At 44.9% G+C, this 24,811-nt stretch overlaps 1 protein-coding gene across 2 annotated transcripts in view; it reads left to right on the top strand.

The window, feature by feature from the left end:
- LAMA3 (laminin subunit alpha 3) overlaps positions 1–24,811 on the top strand; it is a 208,285-nt gene that overhangs the window by 43,795 nt on the left and 139,679 nt on the right. For both annotated transcript variants that reach the window (XM_083187511.1, XM_083187512.1), the window contains exons 8-10: positions 4,175–4,293; positions 18,490–18,580; positions 19,092–19,223. In XM_083187511.1, coding sequence (XP_083043637.1) covers positions 4,175–4,293; positions 18,490–18,580; positions 19,092–19,223 — 342 coding nt within the window. The remainder of the gene's footprint in view (positions 1–4,174; positions 4,294–18,489; positions 18,581–19,091; positions 19,224–24,811) is intronic.

The following is a 24,811-nucleotide window of genomic DNA, read 5'->3' as shown; positions in this document are numbered from 1 at the left end:
TTGTCCCGGTACCCACAAATATTTTTCAGTCTCCACTGACTTATATTTGCAAGGGCAGGACACTCATTCAATGATTAAGTAAGTAAGTGATTTAAACATCCCCACCATTAACATGAAAAAAACATTCATCAGTATAACAAGTTCTCCAACTTTTAAATATGTCAGTGTTAAAACTACAAAGCAGTGGTTCCTAAACGTTATTGAATCACAGCGCCCTAGAGTATTAGAATTTTTTCATGGCACCCCTAGAATGAATTTTTTTTTGAAAAATTTGGGAAAAATATAGAATTAAATAAATTTTGCCCACCTGTCATCCTTAGGGTCAGCTATGTGGTGTCACACAGTTGTTTTTTTTTATTGTCCACATGTTTTGGGTTGGCAGCCACTAGCATTGGTTTTGCTTATCACTTTGACTATAAATAATTTGATTTGGTCCTGGACCGAAAACCCAAGGGTTCCCTGCAGGAGCTTTGTGGCACCCCAGGATGCCTAGGCACAGAGTGTTGGAATCATGCTCTAGAGGAGGGGTGGCAAACCAGTCAGAGACATAGACCCTTATTCTAGTTCACTCTTAGAGGCAAATTCCTTCTTAGATGGACAAAACCATGTGCACTGCAGGGGGGCATATGTAAAATGTGCAGAGAGATAGATTTGGGTGAGTTATATTGTTTCTGTGCAGGGTAAATACTGGCTGCTTTATTTTTACACTGCAATATAGATCTCACTTTGAAGTAAAACCCTCACCCAAATCGAATTCTCTCTGCACAAGTTACTTCTGCCCCACCTGCAGTGCACATGGTTTTGTCCATCTAAGAAGGATTTTGTCAGAAAGAGTGAACTAAAAAAAAAAAAATATGTTTACAGTTGCCCCTGAGCCAACATCAGCCAACGTGTGCCAAATGGGGCATGGCCTTGTGTCCAGGTATACCTGGTATAAAATACTTTGAAAAAGCCACATCCAACAATAAATACATTGAAAAATCCAGATTCATATAATAAACTTCCACTTCCCCTCCAGGCCAACCTTATGCGTAATACCCGTAGACCGCCATGTGTCAGTCCATCCTCCCCATGCCACTGCAGCAGCCCCTAGTATTTTCACTGCAGCCTCACTGCTCCCTTAATTGTAATGAGCTCAGTATATCAGGGTGGATTAGTGCATCCATTAGCAAGAAATCACTGCAATGCTATAAGTCTTAGAACGCCCAAAAGCCTCTTGAAAAGGGCACTAGTCACAGGGACCAACTTAATACCTGGTCTAGCTGGCAGAGAGCGATGAATGGGAGATGGTTGCATTCTGTGTACTGCTGATTCTCATGCCTGCTAAGTTTATCACACAATGGAGTGGAGAGATGGGGAACACTGCGCTGCTGACACCAGCTAGTCAGTACACTATCACCAGCTAGTCAGCACACTATCACCAGCTAGTCAGCACACTATCACCAGCTAGTCAGCACACTATCACCAGCTAGTCAGCACACTATCACCAGCTAGTCAGTACACTATCACCAGCTAGTCAGCACACTATCACCAGTTAGTCAGCACACTATCACCAGCTATTCAGCATACTATAACCAGCTAGTCAGCACACTATCACCAGCTAGTCAGCACACTATCACCAGCTAGTCAGCACACTATAACCAGCTGGTCAGCACACGATCACCAGTTAGTCAGCACACTATCACCAGCTAGTCAGCACACTATCACCAGCTAGTCAGCACACTATCACCAGTTAGTCAGCACACTATAACCAGCTAGTCAGCACACTATAACCAGCTAGTCAGCACACTATAACCAGCTAGTCAGCACACGATCACCAGCTAGTCAGCACACTATAACCAGCTAGTCAGCACACAATCACCAGCTAGTCAGCACACTATCCCCAGCTAGTCAGCACACTATCACCAGCTAGTCAGCACACTATCACCAGCTAGTCAGTACACTATCACCAGCTAGTCAGCACACTATCACCAGCTAGTCAGCACACTATCACCAGCTAGTCAGTACACTATCACCAGCTAGTCAGCACACGATCACCAGCTAGTTAGCACACTATCACCAGATAGTCATCACACTATAACCAGCTAGTCAGCACACTATAACCAGCTAGTCAGCACACTATCTGGTACACTGCTTTCAAGGCCGGAGGCTGCCAGTGTCGGGAGCCGTATGTGAATAAAGAAAGAGCCGCATGCTGCTCAAGAGACACGGGTTGGCCACCACTGCTCCTCCTATGCGCATTTAAAGAGAACACAAGTGAAACAATGTGTTACAGATTTGCAAAATCAATATAGAATAAAATGGGGCGAAATGAGGGCCAGTACATTTGGGGGCACTGTCTGTTTATTTGTGACTCCGCGTTGTATTCATAGAGAAGATAATAAGGGAAGCGCCAGCATTCTTAGCTAAACATCCTTTAAGCCTTTACTCTGGGGGTGACCCTGCTAACTATCTCGCTGGCAGTGCCAGTGGTATAAATGGTTCCAAGCAAAAAAACAATCTTATTATTTATCACGTACTGCTGAGCTTTGCATGGTTGCCTACAATTGTATTCTTTACTTGAAATAATAATCTGATTTGATATCACAAATGTTTCAGACTAAAAGAAATGGCCATAGGAGACATGATAAGACCCTGAAATGTATGACTCATAGATTGTTCACTACATGAAGGAATGCTGGACAGTAATCTATGAGGCCAGCTCATTTTACATGATGCCCCTAATAATAGTGGACTTGTAATGAACAATGACAGGAGATGACTGGGAACTGCGCCAGTGAAGCTTGTTATCAGAGAAGGAACATAACCAATGGGTTGGGAAATCAGGGGGAAAACACAAGAGGGCAAATGAGGAAGACAATAGTAAATGTGAGACATTGTCCAGGCCTATGGCTTAACAGGAGATAAGTCTGACACCCAGCCCAAAAGAAAATCAAGGACCAAGCCAAGCAAACCATAATACAGATCTTAAAGCTTCATTTTCCTTTGGAAGTTGCCTAAAAGGGCAGGAAATCAGAGCATGCAATGGACAAGATTGGCAAGCAATAGGCATTATTATATATACTGGTGATTGAGGAGAGCAAGGGAGTAACTACCATAGGTGCAAGGGGTGTAGCTGCTATGGTTCCCAGAGCTGAAAGGGGCCCATCTTTACTGTCTAAGTAATATGTTTTACATACATTTGTCTCCATCAGTTGCTAAATAGGGGGCCCTTACAAACCGTTGCCTACGAATATCTAGTTACCCCCCTGGAGGAGAGTAATGCATCTGGCTTACAGTGCTGGGGTGATGGGATCAGGATCTATTTGTGTGCCTGAGTGGGTTTCCTCCCGCAGACCAAAATCACACTAGAGTACCGGTTCTCAAATTCTGACATCTGGACCCCACACAGGTCATGTTTTCCAGGTCACCTGTGAATTTTAAAAATGTAACAGTTGGTGCTGACCTATTGACTGTCGACCTAGACACTGTTGAACGTTTATACCAGGACCTTTTGAGCACATCCAGTATGTTCCTTATGCATCACTGACTAAGGGCCTGATTCAGACCTGTTCAATTAGATACGTATACTCGCAGCCTAGCCAGCAGGTCAGCACCGCCCGCCGAACGCTAGCATGCGACGGGGTGTGTACGAGAACACCTCCCCTCACACATCCCCTCCCATGCGGCCAAAGGAGACAGAAATCATTCGGAAATAAAAGTCCGTCTAAACCGATGTCTATCTCCGCCACTGATTACCGAAAACGTGTCGGGCGCTGACACCATGTGATGTCAGTCGTCCACTCAGAGCAGGCAATGCCACATCTGCGTCCCCAAGGGATCGCCCAGCATTTTAATGGGACGGCCATAAAACACTGGGTGTTCCCCTGATGCTGCTCACTGCCAGTGCAAACACTTTGGCGGGTGTGATACTCACTGATGGCGTTTGCACAGAGGGTCTGTACATGTGTATATATGCCCATGCGCAGACCCCCCCCCCTTCCCACCACCACCATCGAAAACAAGCAATAAACAATTTATTTATTTTTATGTCGAGAGATTTACACATTTGGTTGTTATCAGGTTATATTCTTTAAGCTCATTTTAAAGTGTATTGGCTTTAATTAGCTAAATTCCTTGTGGCTCATTATTGGCTACAGCAGCGCAGTAACACAGTATTGCCTCCTCTCCTCAGCGTGCAATTGCCATGGACATGCCTCTGACTGCTATTACGATGCTGAAGTAGAGATTCGTCAAGCAAGTCTAGATATACATGGAGAGTACAGCGGGGGCGGAGTCTGCATCAATTGTCAGGTACTTCTTTCTACATCTCTACTCTGCTGCGGTCACTGGGTCTATAAACATAAGGACCACAGTTATTAGGTCTACAGTCACTAGGTCGACACATTAAATGGGTTGACATGGTTATTAGGTCGACACAACCATTAGGTCGACATGGATAAGGTCGTCATGGGTTTGTCATGTAGCGAGTGAAGCAAGGGGACGTAGTACACTTATACCGGTGTCCATGTTAATTTAAGTCTAAATAGACACCCCCCAAAAAACTTGTCGACCTTTTTCTTGTCAACCTTTTCCATTTCGACCTAATGCTTGTGTCAATATCGGCAGTGCCGCAAATCGCATAGTGTGTGCCCAGTTTAAATCTCTCACAGTGTTATTGTGGCAATGACTGCCTGGAACTCTTCATTGGACAGATTAATGCCCTGGTTGGATTCAAACTGAAGACTCCAGGACTGGGAGGTTGCAATACTAAGCACTGTGCCACCGTGCTGTCACAGTTTGACTATGTATGGGGGGAAGGTACTGTTTTTGTACAGTTTCAGAATGATAGATATGAATATCCAAAAAACGGAGATGTGCCAGTCGCACTGAAGATGTATTGATTAAATATGATAGGAAACCCCTCTAATAGGATAATCACTGTAATTAATTACGGGAGGGGGTGCTACCACGGACACAATACAAGGCAATTAAAGAGAAAAAAGGAAAGTGTGTCACTGTGTGGTGCACAGGAGGTGAATTTCACATAAAATGCAACCTTTATTGATTTCTTTATAAAATGTTGTGAAATATTGACATAAAATATACACAAATTGACACAGACAAACGTATTGAAAAGGATACTCAATCCTCACACAGGGGTTCCCCCGCTGCACTATCTCCCTGAAATAAGTTGGTTCTTCTTAAACAGCACACGCTACTCAAAGTCTCTAAAACATATACTGTATATATATATATATATATATATATATATATATATATATATATATATATATATACATATGTATTTTGGCTGCAGCCTCCTCATGAACAATAATGCAGTGATGTGAGCAGGCACAATGGATTGGTACAATTGGCCTTATTTTGGTTCATTCTTTCTGACAAATTCCTTCTTAGATGGGCAAAACCATGTGCACTGCAGGTGGGGCAGATGTTACTTGTGCAGAGATAATTAGATTTGGGTGGGGTTTTACTTCAAAGTGAGATCTATATTGCAGTGTAAAAATAAAGCAGTCAGTATTTACCCTGCACAGAAACAAAATTACTCACCCAAATCTAATTCTCTCTGCACATGTTACATCTGCCCCCCCTGCAGTGCACATGGTTTTGTCCATCTAAGAAGGATTTTGTCAGAAAGAATGAACCAAAATAAGGCCCAATATCTGGCGGTGTGTACTGTTCCACAGCCCCAATTTGTGGGCGAGGGATGTGTACCGGCTCAGACTACTTCCCCGAGTCAGTCAGGTGCAGCATACGGACTGTGTTTCCAATGCTGATCACCTGCCGCTCAGTGGGAGATCGTCAGCCGCGACCGCTATGCAGTGTTAAGCAGGGATCGTGGTGTACACGTATAACACCTCCGACACCTTGCCGCTCAGGTACCAGAGATCAGACGGTGATCAGACGGTGATAGGCGCCACACACCGCTGCTCTGTCAACACAAGCCCAGTGTCGACTGGCGTCCGTGGGTAGCGCTGCCGTTTTAAGCTAAACAGAAATCAAAATACATTCATGGGGGGAGGGGAGCAGGGGGGATGCACACACTGTGGGTACAATGGTCTGCGTACGCTTCGCAAACAAGCTTCTCAGGACCAGACTTTGAGTAGCGTGTGCTGTTTAAGAAGAACCAACTTATTTCAGGGAGATAGTGCAGCGGGGGAACCCCTGTGTGAGGATCGAGTATCCTTTTTAATACGTTTGTCCGTGTCAATTTGTGTATATTTTATTCAATATTTCGCAACATTTTATAAAGAAATCAATAAAGGTTACATTTTATGTGAAATTCACCTCCTGTGCACCACACAGTGACACACTTTCCTTTTTTCTCTTTAATAGACATGAATATCGTTATTACTTACCAAGCTTTATATCACTGTGATACAGCACAAACAGCTCGGGAATTACCATGTCTGTTCTATATGTTGTAGGAGTATTTTGTCCAGTCATACACATAATGGGGGAAATTTACTAATATGGATTCGTAGAAAAAAGGTGTATTCGTAGGGAGAAATACACCTTTTTTTACGAATTTGTATTTTCGGGATTTTCTATCCCCAAAATACAACAATTCGTAGTCCTAGGGATGGAACATTCGTATTTTTATTTACAAATACGAATGTCTACACCATCGTTAGGATACGACAGAAATCACCATTCAAAAGAATGGTGGTTCCTGATTTACTAAGCAGCCGTATAGAAAATACGGCTGCTTTTGTCCACGAAAATACGGCAGAAAAATAGAACACCATTTTCCTGTCGTATTCTCGTTTTAGCCTGCACGGATCAGTCAGATCCGTATCTTGCTGGTCCCGGCGGCTCCGTTCTTCTGATGAGGACCACAACAAAATGGCCGCCCCCATATAGCAAACAGTTCTCTGAAACTGTCTGCTGTACGGGGGCGGCCATTTTGTGGTGGTCCTCAGCAGATGAACGGACGGAGCCGCCAGGACCAGCGCGATAGGTAAGACTGCGGGGGAGGGGGTTAGCATAGGCGGCGGGACCAAGTCTCTGAGAGACCTGGCGAATCTTAATGTTCCGGGTTGAAAGCCAAACCCAGTCTCCTACTCTGAACGGACATGGCTTCCTGTGTCGATCGGAGAACCGTTTGGCAGATGCCGATGAGGCAAGAAGAGCTTTATGAACCTTGCTCCAAATGGCCCTTTTCTGTGACAACCAAGAACCGCCCCCAGAAGATCCGGGATCAAAAGAATTAGCTCTGGGGTGTTGACCAGAATTACAAAAAAATGGAGACATCTTAGAAGCTGAATGCCATGCATTATTGTATGCAAACTCCGCGAAAGGCAGATCCTCTGACCAATTATTCTGGCACTTGGAAGCGTAACATCTTAAAAATTGCTCGAGGGTTTGATTGACTCTCTCAGTCTGTCCATTCGACTGAGGATGATACCCAGAAGATGGACTGAGGTTGATGCCCAAAGCCGAACAGAGGGACTTCCAAAACCTGGCGACAAACTGTACCCCCCTATCCGAGACAATGTCCATAGGGAGACCATGGAGGCGAAAGACATGCAGAAAAAATAATGCAGCCAATCTCTGGGCGGAGGGAAGAACCACAAGAGGAATAAAATGCGCCATTTTACTGAAGCGGTCCACTACTACCCAGATGGTATCATGACCGGAGGATGGGGGCAAATCCACAATAAAATCCATGGAGATATGGGTCCATGGTTTTACCGGACAAGATAAAGGAAGAAGTTGACCCGTGGGTGGGGTGCGGAGGGACTTGTTTCTGGCACAGACCTCGCAGGATTTGAAAAAGGATTCCACATCCCCCCTCATTGATGGCCACCATACCGAACGAGAGATTAAATCCAACGTCTTAGCAGAACCTGGATGACCTGCAGTCCTGGCTGCATGAAACTCAACAAGAACTTTTCCTCTGAGTCTAGAGGGAATAAACAATTTCCCCGAGGGGGTGAGGTCGGGTGCCTCCGATTGTGCCCGTATGACTTTATCTAAGAGAGTTTGAGTGATACCAACAAAAATCCGGGAAGATGGAATAATGGTTTCAAGCGCAGATTCCCTGTCCTGAAGACCCAAAAAACTCCTAGACAAGGCGTCAGCCTTGATGTTTCTGGAACCTGGCCTAAATGTAATACGAAAATTGAATCGAGCAAAGAATAACGCCCACCTCGCCTGACGGGCATTAAGCCTCTTGGCATCCTGTAGATAAGAGAGGTTCTTATGATCAGTAAAAATGGTCACCTGAAATTTGGCTCCCTCCAACCAGTGCCTCCACTCCTCCAGAGCACACTTTATGGCAAGGAGTTCCCTGTTCCCCACATCGTAATTGCACTCCGCGGAAGAGAATTTACGAGAATGGAAGGCACAGGGATGTAAAAGACCGTCCTTGGGATCCACCTGTGACAGTACAGCCCCAATGCCAATCTCAGAGGCATCTACCTCCAAAATAAACGGGCGGTCAGGATCAGGATGACGTAAGATACGAGCTGAAACAAATGCCTCTTTGAGATGGCGAAAAGAATTACGGGCCTCTGAAGACCAGAGAGCAGGATCTGCACCCTTCTTAGTGAGTGCAACGATGGGCGCAACAATATCTGAGAACGCAGGGATGAACCTGCGATAGTAATTCGCGAATCCCAGAAACCTCTGGACCGCTTTAAGAGTAGTGGGCTGCACCCAATCCATGATAGCCTGAACCTTGGCAGGATCCATACAGAAGCCCACCGGGGAAATAATATAGCCAAGGAAGGAGATACTATGAACCTCAAACTCGCATTTCTCGAGTTTAGCATAGAGAGAGTTCTCTCTGAGTCTCTGTAAAACCTCTTTAACATGTACTCTATGTTGTTCTAAAGAAGAAGAAAAAATCAAGATGTCGTCCAGATAAACGACCACAAAAATCCCCACAAAATCCCGGAGGACGTCATTAATGAAGTCTTGAAAGACCGCAGGGGCATTGGCCAACCCAAAGGGCATTACAAGATATTCATAATGACCAGTGTGAGTGTTAAAAGCGGTCTTCCACTCATCCCCTGCCTTGATTCTAATCAAATTATAAGCACCTCAGAGATCGATCTTTGAAAATACAGTGGCAGAGCGCAGTTGATCAAACAACACGGAGATCAAAGGCAAAGGATAAGAGTTTTTGACAGAAATCAGGTTAAGTTGTCTGTAATCAATACATGGACGTAAGGTCCCATCTTTCTTGCCAACAAAAAAAAACCCCGCCCCTACAGGAGACTTTGAGGGACGTATAAAGCCCTTCTTTAAATTGTCGGCTATATACTCCTCCATCGCCTTTGCTTCGGGTAACGACAAGGAGTACAAACGACCCTTGGGTAACTTAGCCTGAGGGAGTAGACTGATGGCACAGTCATAAGACCGATGGGGCGGTAAGGTCTCTGCCTCCTTTTTGGAGAAAACATCAGAAAAAGAAGCATAAGGAGCAGGAAGCAGAGGATTGGCGAAACTTGAGACCCTGACAGGGAGGTGTAGACATTAGTCAGCGCATGACCCACCCCACCGCAGCAATTCCCCAGTCTGCCAATCGAACTGGGGGTTATGTAATTTCAACCAAGGCAAGCCAAGCACCACAGGAGCTAAGGGACTATGAATAACAAAAAATTCTAATTTCTCAGAATGTGTGGAACCTATGCTTAGGTCTAACGGCACGGTACGATGGGAGATCAGTCCCTTGGGAAGAAGACTACCATCCAAGTCAAAAACAGATAACTCGGAAGGTAGTGGGACTAATGGAATGGCGAGATCCTGAACCAACCGAAAATCGATGAAATTCCCGGCTGCTCCACTATCCACAAAGGCTTGGGATTCCCGGCGTTGAACCCCTAGACCTAAACATACTAATAATAATAGTGAATTATTGGGAGACAAGCGGGATTGGCCTAAGAGGATTCCTCCCCTAACCCCTAGGCCTTGGTGTTTTCCGGACGTTCTGGGCATGTGCCGACAAGGTGCCCCTTACCCCCACAATACAAACACAAGCCTAAGGAACATCGGCGTGCCTTCTCCTGGTTAGATAAGTGAGACGCTCCAATCTGCATTGGTTCTTCAGACCCGCCCACCATCTCTCCCCCTGCATCGGCAAGAGGGCAGGAAGGCAACTCTCGCTCCGAACGCCTCTCCCTGATGCGTCTGTCGATGCGTACCACCAACTGCATCAAATCATCAAGAGAAGCTGCCGCCGGATACTGAACCAGGAAATCCTTGACCTGATCTGCTAGACCAAGACGGAATTGGCTCCACAGTGCAGGATCATTCCAAGTGGTATCCCCAGCGTAGCGACGGAATTCGGAGCAATAGGCCTCTGCAGTACGGCGACCTTGTTTTAAGGCATGATGTGAGCCTCGGCGGAGGCTGCCTTATCGGGATCATCATACAGCACCCCCATCGCCGTAAAAAATGCATCCACAGTACTGAGCTATCTGCCCCTAATCCAAAGGCCCATGTCTGTGGATCCCCTTGGAGTAGGGAGACTACCAACCCAACCTTCTGAGCCTCGGATCCAGAGGAAGCGGGCCGGAGACGGAAATATAGTTTGCAGCTCTCCCTAAAATTGAAAAATAATTTGCGGTCGCCAGTGAAGCGGTCGGGTAAATTCATTTTAGGCTCTTTTACTGGTTGGGGAATAACAGGGACTACTCTTCTAACCTCCTCCTGTGTCTCTACTCGCAGGGACAATTCTACCATCTGCTGCGTGAGGAGACGGACCTGGTCAGAGAGTACTTGGGCAGGACTCCCTGCCGTGGGATCCATGATGAATGTAAGAAACAAAAAACAAGCACAATAACTGAGCTAAAGGAAGATCCTCCAGAACTGCTGAGGATCCAATTTTGGGCCGGTTATAATATAAGGGAATAGGGACCACCTATCTTGCCCTATCTCCGTTGCCTCGAGCTGGAGTTGGCGGACGTGTGCGGAACTAGGCTTCGCCAATAATAGCCGCGTCCGAAGGAGCTGGTTAGTCCAGCTCCAACCCCGATGCCATCTGGTCTTGAGAGTGACAACACGCCCACCAAGGCCAGAGGAGAGCAAGGGGACAACTAACTGACCTGACACTACGATAGGGGTCCCCGGATTCCCCGATGGGTGGTGATGCTAGGTGGTAACCCTTATAGGGTGCAACCATGCGTTATGATGGATCAAGGAATAAATGGCAACAATGCCCAAGAGGTGTAATATAAAGATATAGCAACAATGCTCAGAAAAAGATATAGAAACAGCAACAATGCTTGAGAGATGTAATATAAAGAAATAGCAACTATGCTCAGAAGAAGATATCAAAAATGGCAACAATGCTTGAGAGATGTTATATAAGAAAATAGCAACAATGCTTAATGAGATGTACTATAATGAAATGTGCCAAAATAGCAGGAGGGAAACACAGGGTGACCCCTGACTTATCTGGAATGATGACGATATTACAGACAAGCCCCTCCAGACTTCTGAGGACGGTAAACTCTCCCAGCAGGACACGCTTTAGGAACCAGGGAACGGCAGGACCAAACCAGACAAGGCAGACCAGGCGGGGAAAAAACAGGGATTCTCCAACAGGCTCCAGGACCAGGAACACGATCTCAGCAACAGGCTGAAAGAACGCTATAACCGGCGTCTGTGTGAGAAAGACGCCGGCTTATATTTGAATTAGCCGCCCCCTGTGGCGACATCACTTCCTGTCCGCCCTGCACAGTCTTCCCCCTGCAGAGACGGCCGGAGCGGAAGTTCGGGGCGTTGCCTAGCAACGTCCCCGAAGCTTCCTGATGACGCGCGTCGGAAGATGGCCGCCGTCCTAGCAGCGCAGACGCTGCCGAGGGACCTGGACGGCGGCGACGCCAGGTGCGGCGCCTAACAGTCGGCTCCTGATTGGCTAGAATTCATTCTTAGTCCAGTCGTCGAGGAGGAAACATCTCTGAAGCTCTGAAAGTCCCGGGAGCCCGGCAGCGTAAAGAAGAAGAAAGAAGATAAAGAAATAAGCCCTGGAAAAGAAGACAGAAGCCACAAGACCATCCATGGAGGACCTGGTGAGTAGGATTTCCTTCCACAGGTCTACCATGGATTTTCTTCAGACAGGAAGCCGACCCCGGAGCCGCCGACACCGGAGACGCCGACACCGGAGCCACCGACCTACCGACCGGATCAAGATAGGTAAGTATCAGTGTGTGTGTGATGTGTGTATTAAACTTTTATTTAAAATTTGTGTCAGTGTGTTTTGTGTACTATTTTTTTAACTGTGGAACTACAAGTGCCAGCGGGCCCTTTAATGCCCAGCAGGCTGGGACTTGTGGTTCTCCAAGTCCCAGCTTGCTGGGGAGGCTTGCTGGCACTTGTAGTGCCACAGTAAAAAACAATAGTTTAATCCTTTTTTTTACACTTGAATCAGCCCGATGCCCACCGCCCAGGGGCATCGGGGACAGCACCAGGCTTCAGCCTGGTCAGGTAAGTCCTGGAGGGGGGGGACCCCTTTATTGGGGGGGGGGTCCCCACTCCCCCAGGGCCCCTGGCCAGGCTGACTGGTCAGAGGGCTGAATGCTTTGGCCGGGGGGACTTGTATAAAAAGTCTCCCCCCGGCTGTGGCATTACCCTGCTGGCTGGTTTTGCCTGGGGCTGGTTCTTAAAATACGGGGGACCCCTACTCATTTTGTCCCCCGTATTTTGGGAACCAGCCCCAGAGCAGGAGCCTGGGGCTGGTTGTTAAAAATCAGGGAACCCCTATTTGTCGGGTTCCCTGATTTTTAATTACCGGCCCCGGCTCCTTCAGCCTGGTGCTGGTTACAGCTGTGGGGGGGACCCCACGCTGGTTTTTTTTTTTATTTATTTATTTTTCTATTTTTTTTACACCTTGCAGCCTGCACGGATCTGACTGATCCGTGCAGGCTGACTGTACGAATTCGTATCAGCGGCCGTATATATGGCCAGCTAATACGAATTCCTACGACATCGGTGGGTTACAAAGCCGTCGTATATGACTGCTTTGTACATTCCCCTCCGGAACACGACTTTGCATACGACTGAAACAGTCGTATGCAGTCGTAGGGGAAATACCAATACGAATAACTAGGTTTTTCATATTGGTAAATTTCCCCCAATATATGCTAGAAATAGGCAAAAACAGCATATATCCGACATCATGCCATTTATTTCAGGCATTTCTAAGGAAATAGTTTACCTATTAATTGCAAAATCAGATAATATGTGCAATAAAAAGATTCCATTGAAGTTTTCCGGAATCACATATCATATAACGGAGAAATAATAACGCAGAGAGTTTCATGTCGTGTCTTGCCTGGGGAATCGGTTAGTATCTGAGCTAGCTCACAGATGTGCTGGAACTCCATAACAGGATGGGTTAGTACCAGGCTGGATTTATATGTGATGATAGATAGGATTCTTACAAAGGAATGGCATGATATAGCTTGTTAGTCACTCCAGAGACATCATGAATTCCATCAGTATGAAATGCGTTTTCCCTGCTTAAAGTGAACAAAGGCATATTAAATTGAAATAAATGTGAATAGAGTCGAATGCAAAGTGATGAATGCAAAGCGATGAATGCAAAGCTGCAGAAGCCAGATTTACTACCTATTGCTATTGCAAGAGTCTGTACAACTTGTGCTAGAGGATCCGTGTTATCATTAGTACCACCAGCCCCATGCTAGGCGGAGAGATCCACCGGAAATACGCTTCACTTGCCAGTATGCTTTAACTATAAGTCACTGATACTTCCATGACCGTCTCTTCCATGATCTGCCCAATTTAGAATTGATCGTAGGTATGCGGAAGTTCCTGCCCCCAGTGGAGATTACAATGTATAGTCCCTAGCATATGTACACATACTCTAAAGTTAAATTTTGTAGCCATTTAACCTCATTGTAGGTCACCTGCATTACAATGCCATGACATGACACTGTCAGCTCCAAAGCCTTTGGTCACCATCGAAAGCGGCTTTGCCATTCAATGAACTCAACTTCCTAGCCATCTTTCTGGCCATCTTGGGTGCTCAATCCATTCTGGCTGGCCGGCCAGTTCATATTCAGTTGGACAACACCACCACCACAATGCATCAGGGAGGCGCAAAGAGCCACAGCGATGGCGGAGGCAGCCAAAGCCCTCCCCTGGGTAGAGAGCTTTGTTCCAAAGGTATATGCAGTGTGCTATCAGGGACTTTGCAGACCACCTTTTCTTGTCTTCCATGATGATAGAATGGTTCTTCATATGGTTCCTACGTTCAAGACAAAAGTCCTGGGAGGACCTGGCTCTACTAGACGTAGCTCGACCTCTGCGGATTTATAAATGTGGTTGATCGGCTACAAATAATACATTGTGTGTTGGTCATCATTCAAACCTATTCCAGTTTGGGGCGACCGGCATCATAATGGGTGCACATTCCAATAGGGCAGTGTAGACCTTCTGTGAAGTGCAACACTGGGCTTTGGCAGAACAGGCAGCTACTTGGTCCTCTCTCCACACATTTAGTTATTTTTATTGTTTTCATGTTTTTGCCTCTGGCGACACCTGAGCGTAACCTCCTCTGGGGCCGGCTGTTGAACCTCCCTTATCATTGGGGGTGTATCTAGAGGTCCGATCGCCCCCTGACAGTCATTAGGTCGACACCGTTGGGTCGACAGGTGGGAAGGTTGACAGGGTTCTAGTTTGACATGCGTCAAGGTCGACAGGTGTCTAGAATAACAAAGGGAGGACAGGGTTAATCGCACAGGAAGAGTATACGTAGAGTTAGTGTTAGGTGACCCCTCAAATGATAGTGTTATATACGTAAATATTTATGCTGAGGGTGTGCTATCACGGGACATAAGTTTGAAGCAAAAGACAAATTCTTGTAAAGCAAGAAAAGAAAAGGATGTCACTTTGTGATGCACCGAGAGAGAGAAAATTTAATAAGTAACCTTTATTTATAATTTTTTAAAAACTTTTGGCAAAAATATAAAAAACACAATAAACACATTAAACATAGACAAGTAAAAAAGGATGAAGATATCCTTGACTCCGTGGGGTCCCACTTCACAATGTTTTTATACGTATAAATGTCAACACTTTAATATGTGTTTAGTGCATTCACTGTTTCCAGAATAGGAACTGGTTGATATATATTTTCCCAGTTTTCAAGTACTAAATAGCGGTATCACTTTAAGCACCTATTAGGTTCAGGAGTGCCTGTATACCAATTTTGTCTATGGTGTGAGGGTAACCAAAGATTTATGGTCTCACCCAGCAGGCTGGTATAATTAAAACATATGCAGATATGAGCGTTTATAATGTAGTATGCTCAAAAAAGTATCAGTGCCAGAGACAGCAATAAGCTGTGTGGCCACTGCAATACCCGGATGGTGCTTAAGTGAGTGGTAATTTCAGTGCTCTGAGTCCGGTCTGTGAGCCGGGACAGTGGGATTCACAGCGTGTAATTGAGAAGTGCTGCGCCCACTCTCGTCACTCCGGCTGAGAATGACACAGCCGGCTCGCACTGTACTGCACGTGGGGGTCTGAGTCAGTCTGTGGGACTGTCAGCCGGTGTGCTGGGCATCAGAACTGCGGTGCGCCATACACTCCGCAGTGTGCTCCCACTTCCCTCTCCCCCCATGAATGCATTTTGATCTGTTTCTCTCCATTTAGCAGTATCCACAGCGGCGTGCATCCAAGCACTCATATGGCAGGCAGACGCGGTGCGCACCGCAGTTCTGATGCCCAGCACACCGGCTGACAGTCCCACAGACTGACTCAGACCCCCACGTGCAGTACAGTGCGAGCCGGCTGTGTCATTCTCAGCCGGAGTGACGAGAGTGGGCGCAGCACTTCTCAATTACACGCTGTGAATCCCACTGTCCCGGCTCACAGACCGGACTCAGAGCACTGAAATTACCACTCACTTAAGCACCATCCGGGTATTGCAGTGGCCACACAGCTTATTGCTGTCTCTGGCACTGATACTTTTTTGAGCATACTACATTATAAACGCTCATATCTGCATATGTTTTAATTATACCAGCCTGCTGGGTGAGACCATAAATCTTTGGTTACCCTCACACCATAGACAAAATTGGTATACAGGCACTCCTGAACCTAATAGGTGCTTAAAGTGATACCGCTATTTAGTACTTGAAAACTGGGAAAATATATATCAACCAGTTCCTATTCTGGAAACAGTGAATGCACTAAACACATATTAAAGTGTTGACATTTATACGTATAAAAACATTGTGAAGTGGGACCCCACGGAGTCAAGGATATCTTCATCCTTTTTTACTTGTCTATGTTTAATGTGTTTATTGTGTCTTTTATATTTTTGCCAAAAGTTTTTAAAAAATTATAAATAAAGGTTACTTATTAAATTTTCTCTCTCTCGGTGCATCAGTGACATCCTTTTCTTTTCTTGCTTTACAAGAATTTGTCTTTCGACAGGTGTCTAGGTTGACATGGGGCAAGGTCGACATGGGTTTAGGTCGATATATACGTTAGTTCGACATGGGTTAGGTCGACAGGTCGTTAGTCCAACGTGGGTTTTTTCACTGTTTTTTGAGCCGACATGTGCCGACAGGCGGTATTTCATTCCCTACCATCCACTAGGGTGTGGTGGGAGAATAAACTAGTGTCCCGAGCGCAGTGAGGCACCGTGCCCGAAGCATTGCGAGTGAAGCGAGCCATGCAGTTGACTTCCAACACTGTCCATGTCGACTGTGTCGACATTTGGGTAAAGAATCAGTGAAAAAACCCATGTCGACCTAACGACCTGTCGACCTAGCCCATGTCGACCTAATGCATATGACGACCTAAACCCATGTCGACCTTGCCCCATGTCAACCTAGACATCTGTCACCTTTGACCCATGTCGACCTAGAACCTTGTTGACCTTCCCACCTGTCGACCCAACGGTGTCGACCTAATGACTGTCGACCTAACTATGGTCGATAAAACGATCCAAACCCTCCCTAAAGTACAAAAATGTTGTAAATTCATGACTTGAATATTTTACAGTACATACACAGGCAGCTCATATTTCTATTACCATTCAGTAAAAGTATGTGTATTACATTCCATTCATACAAAGTAAACATTAATATCTAACCTTTATTGGAAAATTGTTAACATGTTTATGGTGTATACATAAAACGCACACAAAACTAGGCAAAAGGTCCGTGGACTTTATTCAAAGCTGTATCAGAACAATAGCAAAGGTCAAAGGCAGAGTTATGGGGAAATATGCTAAAGATCTTTCTGTAGCTTGTGGTTAGTCTATAAAATGCCTTCTGATACCCCTTTTCCACCAAAATATCAGGTTAGACCATGGATTTTTTACCCTAGAGTTTGTCAGGTCTCACACCCCATTGTTCCCATTTCCACTGCGCTGTATTCCCGGGTATTCCTGGGCTTAAAACAACCTCTCCCAGTGTCTCCTCTGTTCCATGGGTGATGACATCAGCTGCCAGTGCCTAGGAGGGACCAATCAGCAGCTTTATGGAAATTCCTGTGTCAAATCATGGGTAAGAGCTGTTTCCACTGCAGCTCGTCTGTAAAAAAGACCCACTAAAACCCAGCTTGTGGTCAGGGTCAAGCTGTATACACACACTTCATTTCTATTAGATCTGGCATCAGATCTTCCCATTCAATTTGGCATTAATAAGCAAAATCGAATCGAAAATAGCCAAAAATCGATGCATGTGTACACAGCTTAAAAATCACTTTACCTGGAATGTATTACTTGTAGCCGTTTCCACTGCAGGTGTAGGTTCATGTGAAAAAAGCTGTGATTATCAGGTCAGTGGAAAGTACAGAGAGAGCAGTGAATAATGTCTGAGAATGCGGAACACATTAAGATTTCTCAGTCAATCTCATGTATTGCTAAGCTTCAGAAAACGCAGAACGTATTTTCTCCAGTCCAGTTGTTGCCCATTAGAAAATATAACGATGCTTAGTAAATGTTATTTTAACAGAGATATTGGCGCTATCTATTGTGCCCTCACACAGATTATGTAATAAATAATAGTTAATATGGCTGTGATCAGATACCTGTAATGCTAAGTTTGGATACAAGAAATAACGCAATGCCTCCTGTTTGTAGTGAACACTGAAATGAATGATGGTACAGGAAGAGAAGATCATATAATCTGACACTACATTAATCCTTGCTTTCTGATTGGCTCTTTTTCTGCTTTAGGCATTTTACAGATGAGCAGTTCTGATCACTACTGGGCTGGCTCATTCCTTACCTCCACAAACCAATGTTACAGAGAAACTCTAACATTTGCTGAATGATTTTCTTGTTACTTTAGTTATTGTTAAACTATAATCATAAGATTATCTATCTATCTATCTATCTATCTATCTATCTATCTATCTATCTATCTATAAAACATCATGTTTATCCACAAGAACTCACAACCAAGTGATGTTTGTGCTGCATGACCCTGGATATTTGTATGAATGTGAGTGTACTGTATTTTCTATTAACATGCTGTTTTTTGTATCCCCACTGTGAAGCATAACACAGCAGGTGTAAACTGTGAGAAGTGTGCTGTAGGATTCTATCGTCCTTACGGCGTACCTAAAGAGACTCCTCATGGCTGCATACGTAAGTTTATTGTATAACATTGAAATGCATAAAATCATACATTCCAACATGACCCTTTCGAAGAGGAACAAAGGGCCTTATTCTAGTTCACTTTTTCTGACAAATTCCTTCTTAGATGGACAAAACCATGTGCACTGCAGGTGGGGCAGATGTTACTTGTGCAGAGAGAATTAGATTTGGGTGGGGTTTTACTTCAAAGTGAGATCTATATTGCAGTGTAAAAATAAAGCAGCCAGTATGCACCCTGCACAGAAACAAAATAACTAACCTCTCTGCACATGTTACATCTGCCCCCCTGCAGTGCACATGGTTTTGTCCATCTAAGAAGGAATTTGTCAGAAAGAATGAACTAGAATAAGGCCCAAAGTGTTCTGCTCCGGGAACCTCCCTCTTCAGGCCCCGATACATTAGGCCTAATCATCCTGACCGCCCTTTTGATTTGCCCCAAACTTACTTGTTATACATATTAACCAAATCATGAAGACTCATACGTGGCCTTAATGTTTCCTAGCTTGCAGCTGTAACCCTGAGCAGTCAGAGGGATGTGAGGAAGGATCGGGCAGATGTTACTGCAAACCTAACTTTCGTGGAAACAACTGTGAAAAGTGTGCGGAAGGGTTCTACGCATACCCAGACTGCCGACGTAAGTGATAAAAACACCGGTTTTCTTTTCTTCTATTAAAGCTTTTTTTTAAATTTATGTTCATTTATTTTAGAATACATAGTAATTAAAATGTTGGTATTTGAAAAGTGATTTAGGGCCAGATGCACTAAGCTTCAAAAAGTGATAAAATAGAGAGTGATATTAGAGCCAATATAGAGCCAATCAGCTCCTGCCATGTCACAGGCTGGGTTTGAAAAATGACAGGTAGGAGCTGATTGGCTGGTTATTTATCACTCTCAAGTTTAGCAAAGCTTGATACACCCGGCCCATGATGTGATAAAAATAACTGTGTAGTGGAAGCACTGACTCTGGACTTCTCCACTATGGCTTTATTTAGTCAGGATGACCACAGATCAGTAGCCATTACGGTATCCCGACTCATGATAGATTGACTCTAGGTCAACAGTCATAAGGTCGACCACTATTGGTCAACAGTCAAAAGGTCAACTGCCAAGATGTCGACATAGTCAAAAGGTCGACACGGAAAAGGTTGACATGAACAAGGACATACCCTACCATCCACTACAGAGAGGAGAGAGAATACAACAGTGTGCCGAGCGCAGCGATGCACCATTTCCAAAGCATGGCGGGCGGAGCAAGTACACTTACAGTGTCTATATCGACCTATGTTGACATAGACACCAAAAAAAACATGAAAAACTCATGTCGACCTTTTGACCCTGTTAACCTTTTGACTGTCGACCTTTGGACCATTTCTACCTTTTCACTGTCGACCTTTGGACCCTGTTGATCTTTTGACCCTGCCAACCTTTTCACTGTCGACCATTAGTGGTCGACCATATGACTTTAGATCTAAAATACCATAACCAGCCATAACACGGTAAATGTCTGTAGCTCTGTCACTGAGATCTACTCCCAAGTCACCATCCAGCTTTCCTGGGGTCAGTCATACAAATGGACCAGACAGTCTTTTATACCTTAGATGACTCCTCCCCTTCCCAGACTGACACGCAAATGACACTCCCACCTTGTCTTTAAAATAAAGCTCTTCACAGTTGCTCTGGTTGATGAATCACATGCTTTTAGCTGACCCAGTCCAAGAAATGGCCTGAAATGAATCAAGTATTTAAGACACGTTTATGTGGGGCACTTTGTAATAGGGTCCGAATTTGTGACTTTTGCGAATAAATCGCCAAGCCATGCGAGGGGAAGCGTTGCTACATTTCAGTGTCCATGTTGACATTCGGGTAAAAAAAGTGAAAAACATCATGTTGACCTTTGACTGTCGACCTTCCCCATGTTGACCTAATGCTTGTGTCCACCTAATGACCCGGTCGACCTAACCCACATCGACATTCTTGCATGTCGACATAATGCTTGTCGACCTAATGCTTGCAGACCTAGTGACCGTATCCCGTTTAAACACTGTGGTCCTGATTTGAAGGTTTAAAATATGCAAAACCCACAGGAGTTGGCTTGTTTTAGAAGACACCATCCCACTGTCATCTTCTGTGATCAGGCGGCCATGTCTGAGGTGGCCACAGGACATCTGAATAACCCTTTGGTTACTCAGGATGTACATCAAAACCTCGGTTCTGGGTCTAGTGATGCTGCATCTGACGACACAACCACTAGCTTCCGTGCATCCAGACAATGGAGCCGACGCACCCATTTTCTATAAACGCTCCTCATTTCCACTCCCAAACGCCGTGAGCATGTCAGTCATCCTATGGCTGTCAGTCGCAGGACCAGATCTGCACATGCACAGATCAAAAGATATCAGAGATTTGTGAGAACATAGAAGTTCTGCACATCTCTGAATCAGGCCCTATGTAACTAACAAAGCAAGCTAGCAACAATGAGGGGCTGGTATGTTGCCTCACTGCTGCCTCCACTCTCAGCAATGGTAATCTGAAAGAAATGGAGGCTCCTTGTGTTGTTTATCCATTAATACTTTGCCAAAGATGTAAGCAGATCTGATTGAAACTAATGCCCATCCATTAGCTACTGAGAATGTGGGATACAGTAGAATACAGTACATTCTAGTAGTGTAAAGGCCTAGTCTAGTTTAAATTGATCATTCCACAAAGGTAATGAGACAAGGGCCAAATGTAATAGGGTGAGAGTTTCAGAAAGTGAGAGATTTTGGGAGAGTTTTCCCCTTTGATTTAAAGCAGCAATCAATTACACTGCAAAACCAGGTGGATTCTGCTATGTAATTGATTGCTGCTTTAAAAAACATGGGAAAACTCTCCCAAAATCTCTCATTTTCTGAAACTCTCACCCTATTACATTTTGCCCTTGCTGTCATTTCAATGGGGCTGTGTTTGGACCCTTGACCTGGATTAGAGACATATTTTTACTGACAATGAATAACAGGATGTGGTATATTATTCCTATTTCTGTCTCTACTGCATGCAAAGGATATTATGCCTTCAGGTTGGGTGTGACTCATCCAAGGAACCTGACAGTTGTCAAGTTGGGCTAGGGAGGATTCTGGGATGCATTCATAGGGTCATTAGGTCTACAAGTATTAGAACAACAGTCATTAGGTGGACACCTAGGGGGAAATTTACTAAGATGGGAGTTCTATTTCAGATGGGATGTTGCTATGGGAAACCAATCAGATACTGGGCCAGATTCTATAAGCTTCAAAAGTGATAAAATGGAGAGTGATAAACCACCAGCCAATCAGCTCCTACCTGCCATGTCACAGACTGTGTTTGAAAAATGTCAGACAGGAGCTGATTGGCTGGCTGTTTATCCCTCTCTATTTTATCACTTTTGAAGCTTAGAGAATCTGGCCCAATATCTGTTATTTTGTAGAATGTGCCAAATAAATAAGTAGATTGTAATTGGTTGCCCATAGCAACATACCATTGGAAATAGTACTCCCATCTTAGTAAATTCCTCCCCTAATGTCGACACCTATTTTTTAAATGTTATTTAAAGGTGAATTGTCATACATTATTATCCAAGTAGGCATAGACTGAGAATATAATAGTGTGCCCGAAGCATGGCAAACAAAGCGAGCCATGCGAGGGGACGCGGTACACTAATGTACCTAATGCATGTCCACCTATTTCATGTGTCCACCTAGTGACTGTCAACCTGTACTGGTCGACCTAAGGACTGTCGACCCTATGACCCATACCCGAGGATTCCTACCTTTGAGTAGGCAGATTTGTCATCTGTCACATTACAGGCCTCTGGGTCATCACTATAACGTTTGTGATTTTGAAAGTAGACTTGTGCATGGATGGCCACCTCTGCTGGGAGTATAAAGAGAAGCAGGCGCTCGGCCAGGAATTCTACTACTGATTATCCCGTCTGCAGAGACTTATTCTGGCAACCGCATGGTGGAAGTGGTGCATACACACCATAGTATGTAGAATGACCACACTGGATTTCTCATGCTTCTTAGAGATACCTAATTACCAGTAGATATGCCCGAGGTAGAGGTAGAGTCCGGGAGAGTACCCACAGGCTTTTCATCAGGGTGGCCAATATCGGGATCCGCGGGATCCCGGGATTTGGCCCCCAAAACACCGGGATTTCGGGATTAGACTGCGCATGCGCAGTCTAATGCCGGGCAGCGTCTGAGCGGGTGCTCAGCAGCTGCCCGGCTTCTCCCGTCCCGGGCAGTGCGGCTCTGCGCAGCGTGACGACATCAGAGGTCACGCTGCTCAGGCCGCACAGGCTGTCTGCCTCCATCCTGTCCCCGGATCAGCCCGCCCAGCCGTCCTGTCCCCGGACCAGCCCGCCCGCCCAGCAGCGGACCTGCCGGCACACCGGGCCACCAGCGGACCAGCCCGGGCTGTCCCCGGATCAGCCCGCCCAGCCGTCCTGTCCCCGGACCAGCCCGCCCGCCCAGCAGCGGACCAGCCCGGGCTCCATCACCCCATCTCGCCCACCCACCCGGCCGCACCACGCATCTGTAAGTAAATATGCGGGGCGGCCGAGGTGGGTTTTTAATAGTAGGGAAGCCAATCCCGGGGATCCCGGGATTGGGCATTTTTCAATCCCGAATTCCGGGATTGAAAAAATGCGCTGGGATTGGCTTCCCTACTTTTCATGTTACACTGAGCAATTTCCACTCAGCTTCCTTTACCCTGTGGCACTCGTGCTAAGGACGGCAGGGATCCATGGATCCAGCTGATCGGTAATACTATATCAGCTAATTACTGGAACATGAATGTTTAACTTTCAGCTCACTAACTGGACTATCATCTTTTTTTACTAGTCACTTATCATCTTTAACATCATACAGATGTGTCTAGATACATATGTCCTCCGTTACACGTAACATGTGAGATTCAGCTTCTGCTGATTAAAATGATATGCAGCATACCTATATTCTGTTTGCAGCTGCAGGTGTATCTGCCAATGAACAGACCTAGGCTAAGAGAGCCAATCGGGCGCAGATATTACAAAATAATTTCCGTCTGAAGAAACCGCTGTACATACCCATAGCGGAGAAACGTGTTAAGGGGCAGAGTCTGCACATACTCCTACTTGCAATAACCTTTGGTTGTATCCCTGCTTACTGTTTACATCAGCGGGTCGTCAACAGGTGACAACTGCTGGCGGGGTAGCTGGAGCTTTCTGCGGACAGAGCTAATTACCCGCTAAATTCCATTCGCTATATATCTTCAAGTGCATCTCTCCGTATTGTATGATTCCTTTGTGGATTGCACCCAAAGAGAGTGTGTTTAAAAACACTTACATCTCTTTGCATAACGAGGTATCACTAAATTCTTTATTCTGAACTATTGGTTACCATGACAACCTTATACAGGTTGAGTATCCCGTATCCAAAATGCTCGGGACCAGGAGAATTTTGGATAACGGATTATTCCGTATTTCGGAATATTTTTATATTTCAATTATGTATTTTGAAGTATCTTGCATGTATGCTGTATAAACACATAAAATACACACAAATATATTTTATTACCACATAAAATACACACAAATATATTTTATTTGTTCAAAAAACAAGGTTTCAAAACATGAAACAAAACTTGTGTACTATCTCAGATATTGAATTTGAATGCCAAGCAATCATTTTCTTGCACATATACTGTATAGTGCCAGTTACATATCATGTCACCAGTAGTGCTGTTACAAATGTCCCCAGTGAGTTTTTAGCAAAAAAAATATTTTTTATGCACTTTCTGGAATGTATGGTTTTCGGAATAATTCGGATAACGGATACTCGGATACGGGATACTCAACCTGTATTGAATCTTCTTCAAAGGAGTTTATGTACAGTCGGAGATTGAATAGCTATTGGTGAATTGAAGATTAAAATACACCCCTATATATTCACGTGCTAAATTTTGGTTCATCCCACAAAGTACACTTTATTTTACGAGTTGATCTCTCATTTCAAGTGAAAATGTTTAATTGAAACCATAGTGAGGGGTTGTTAAATATAAACCAACGAAACAATCAAATCCTTTAAAGTAAAGGCTTCAAATGATCAGGATTAACGTGCTGAAATGGAGCGAGGTAATATTTACAGAAGTTTTTTCCAAAAATGGAGTGGAAAACAAACAGTCTTCTGCTCTGTACAAAAGTGAAACACTTTGGAAAAACAAACA

Source organism: Crinia signifera, chromosome 5, assembly GCF_055691185.1.
Source record: "Crinia signifera chromosome 5, ASM5569118v1, whole genome shotgun sequence".
In the NCBI taxonomy this organism is placed as follows: domain Eukaryota; kingdom Metazoa; phylum Chordata; class Amphibia; order Anura; family Myobatrachidae; genus Crinia; species Crinia signifera.
This window is presented reverse-complemented; position numbering and strand designations above follow the sequence as displayed.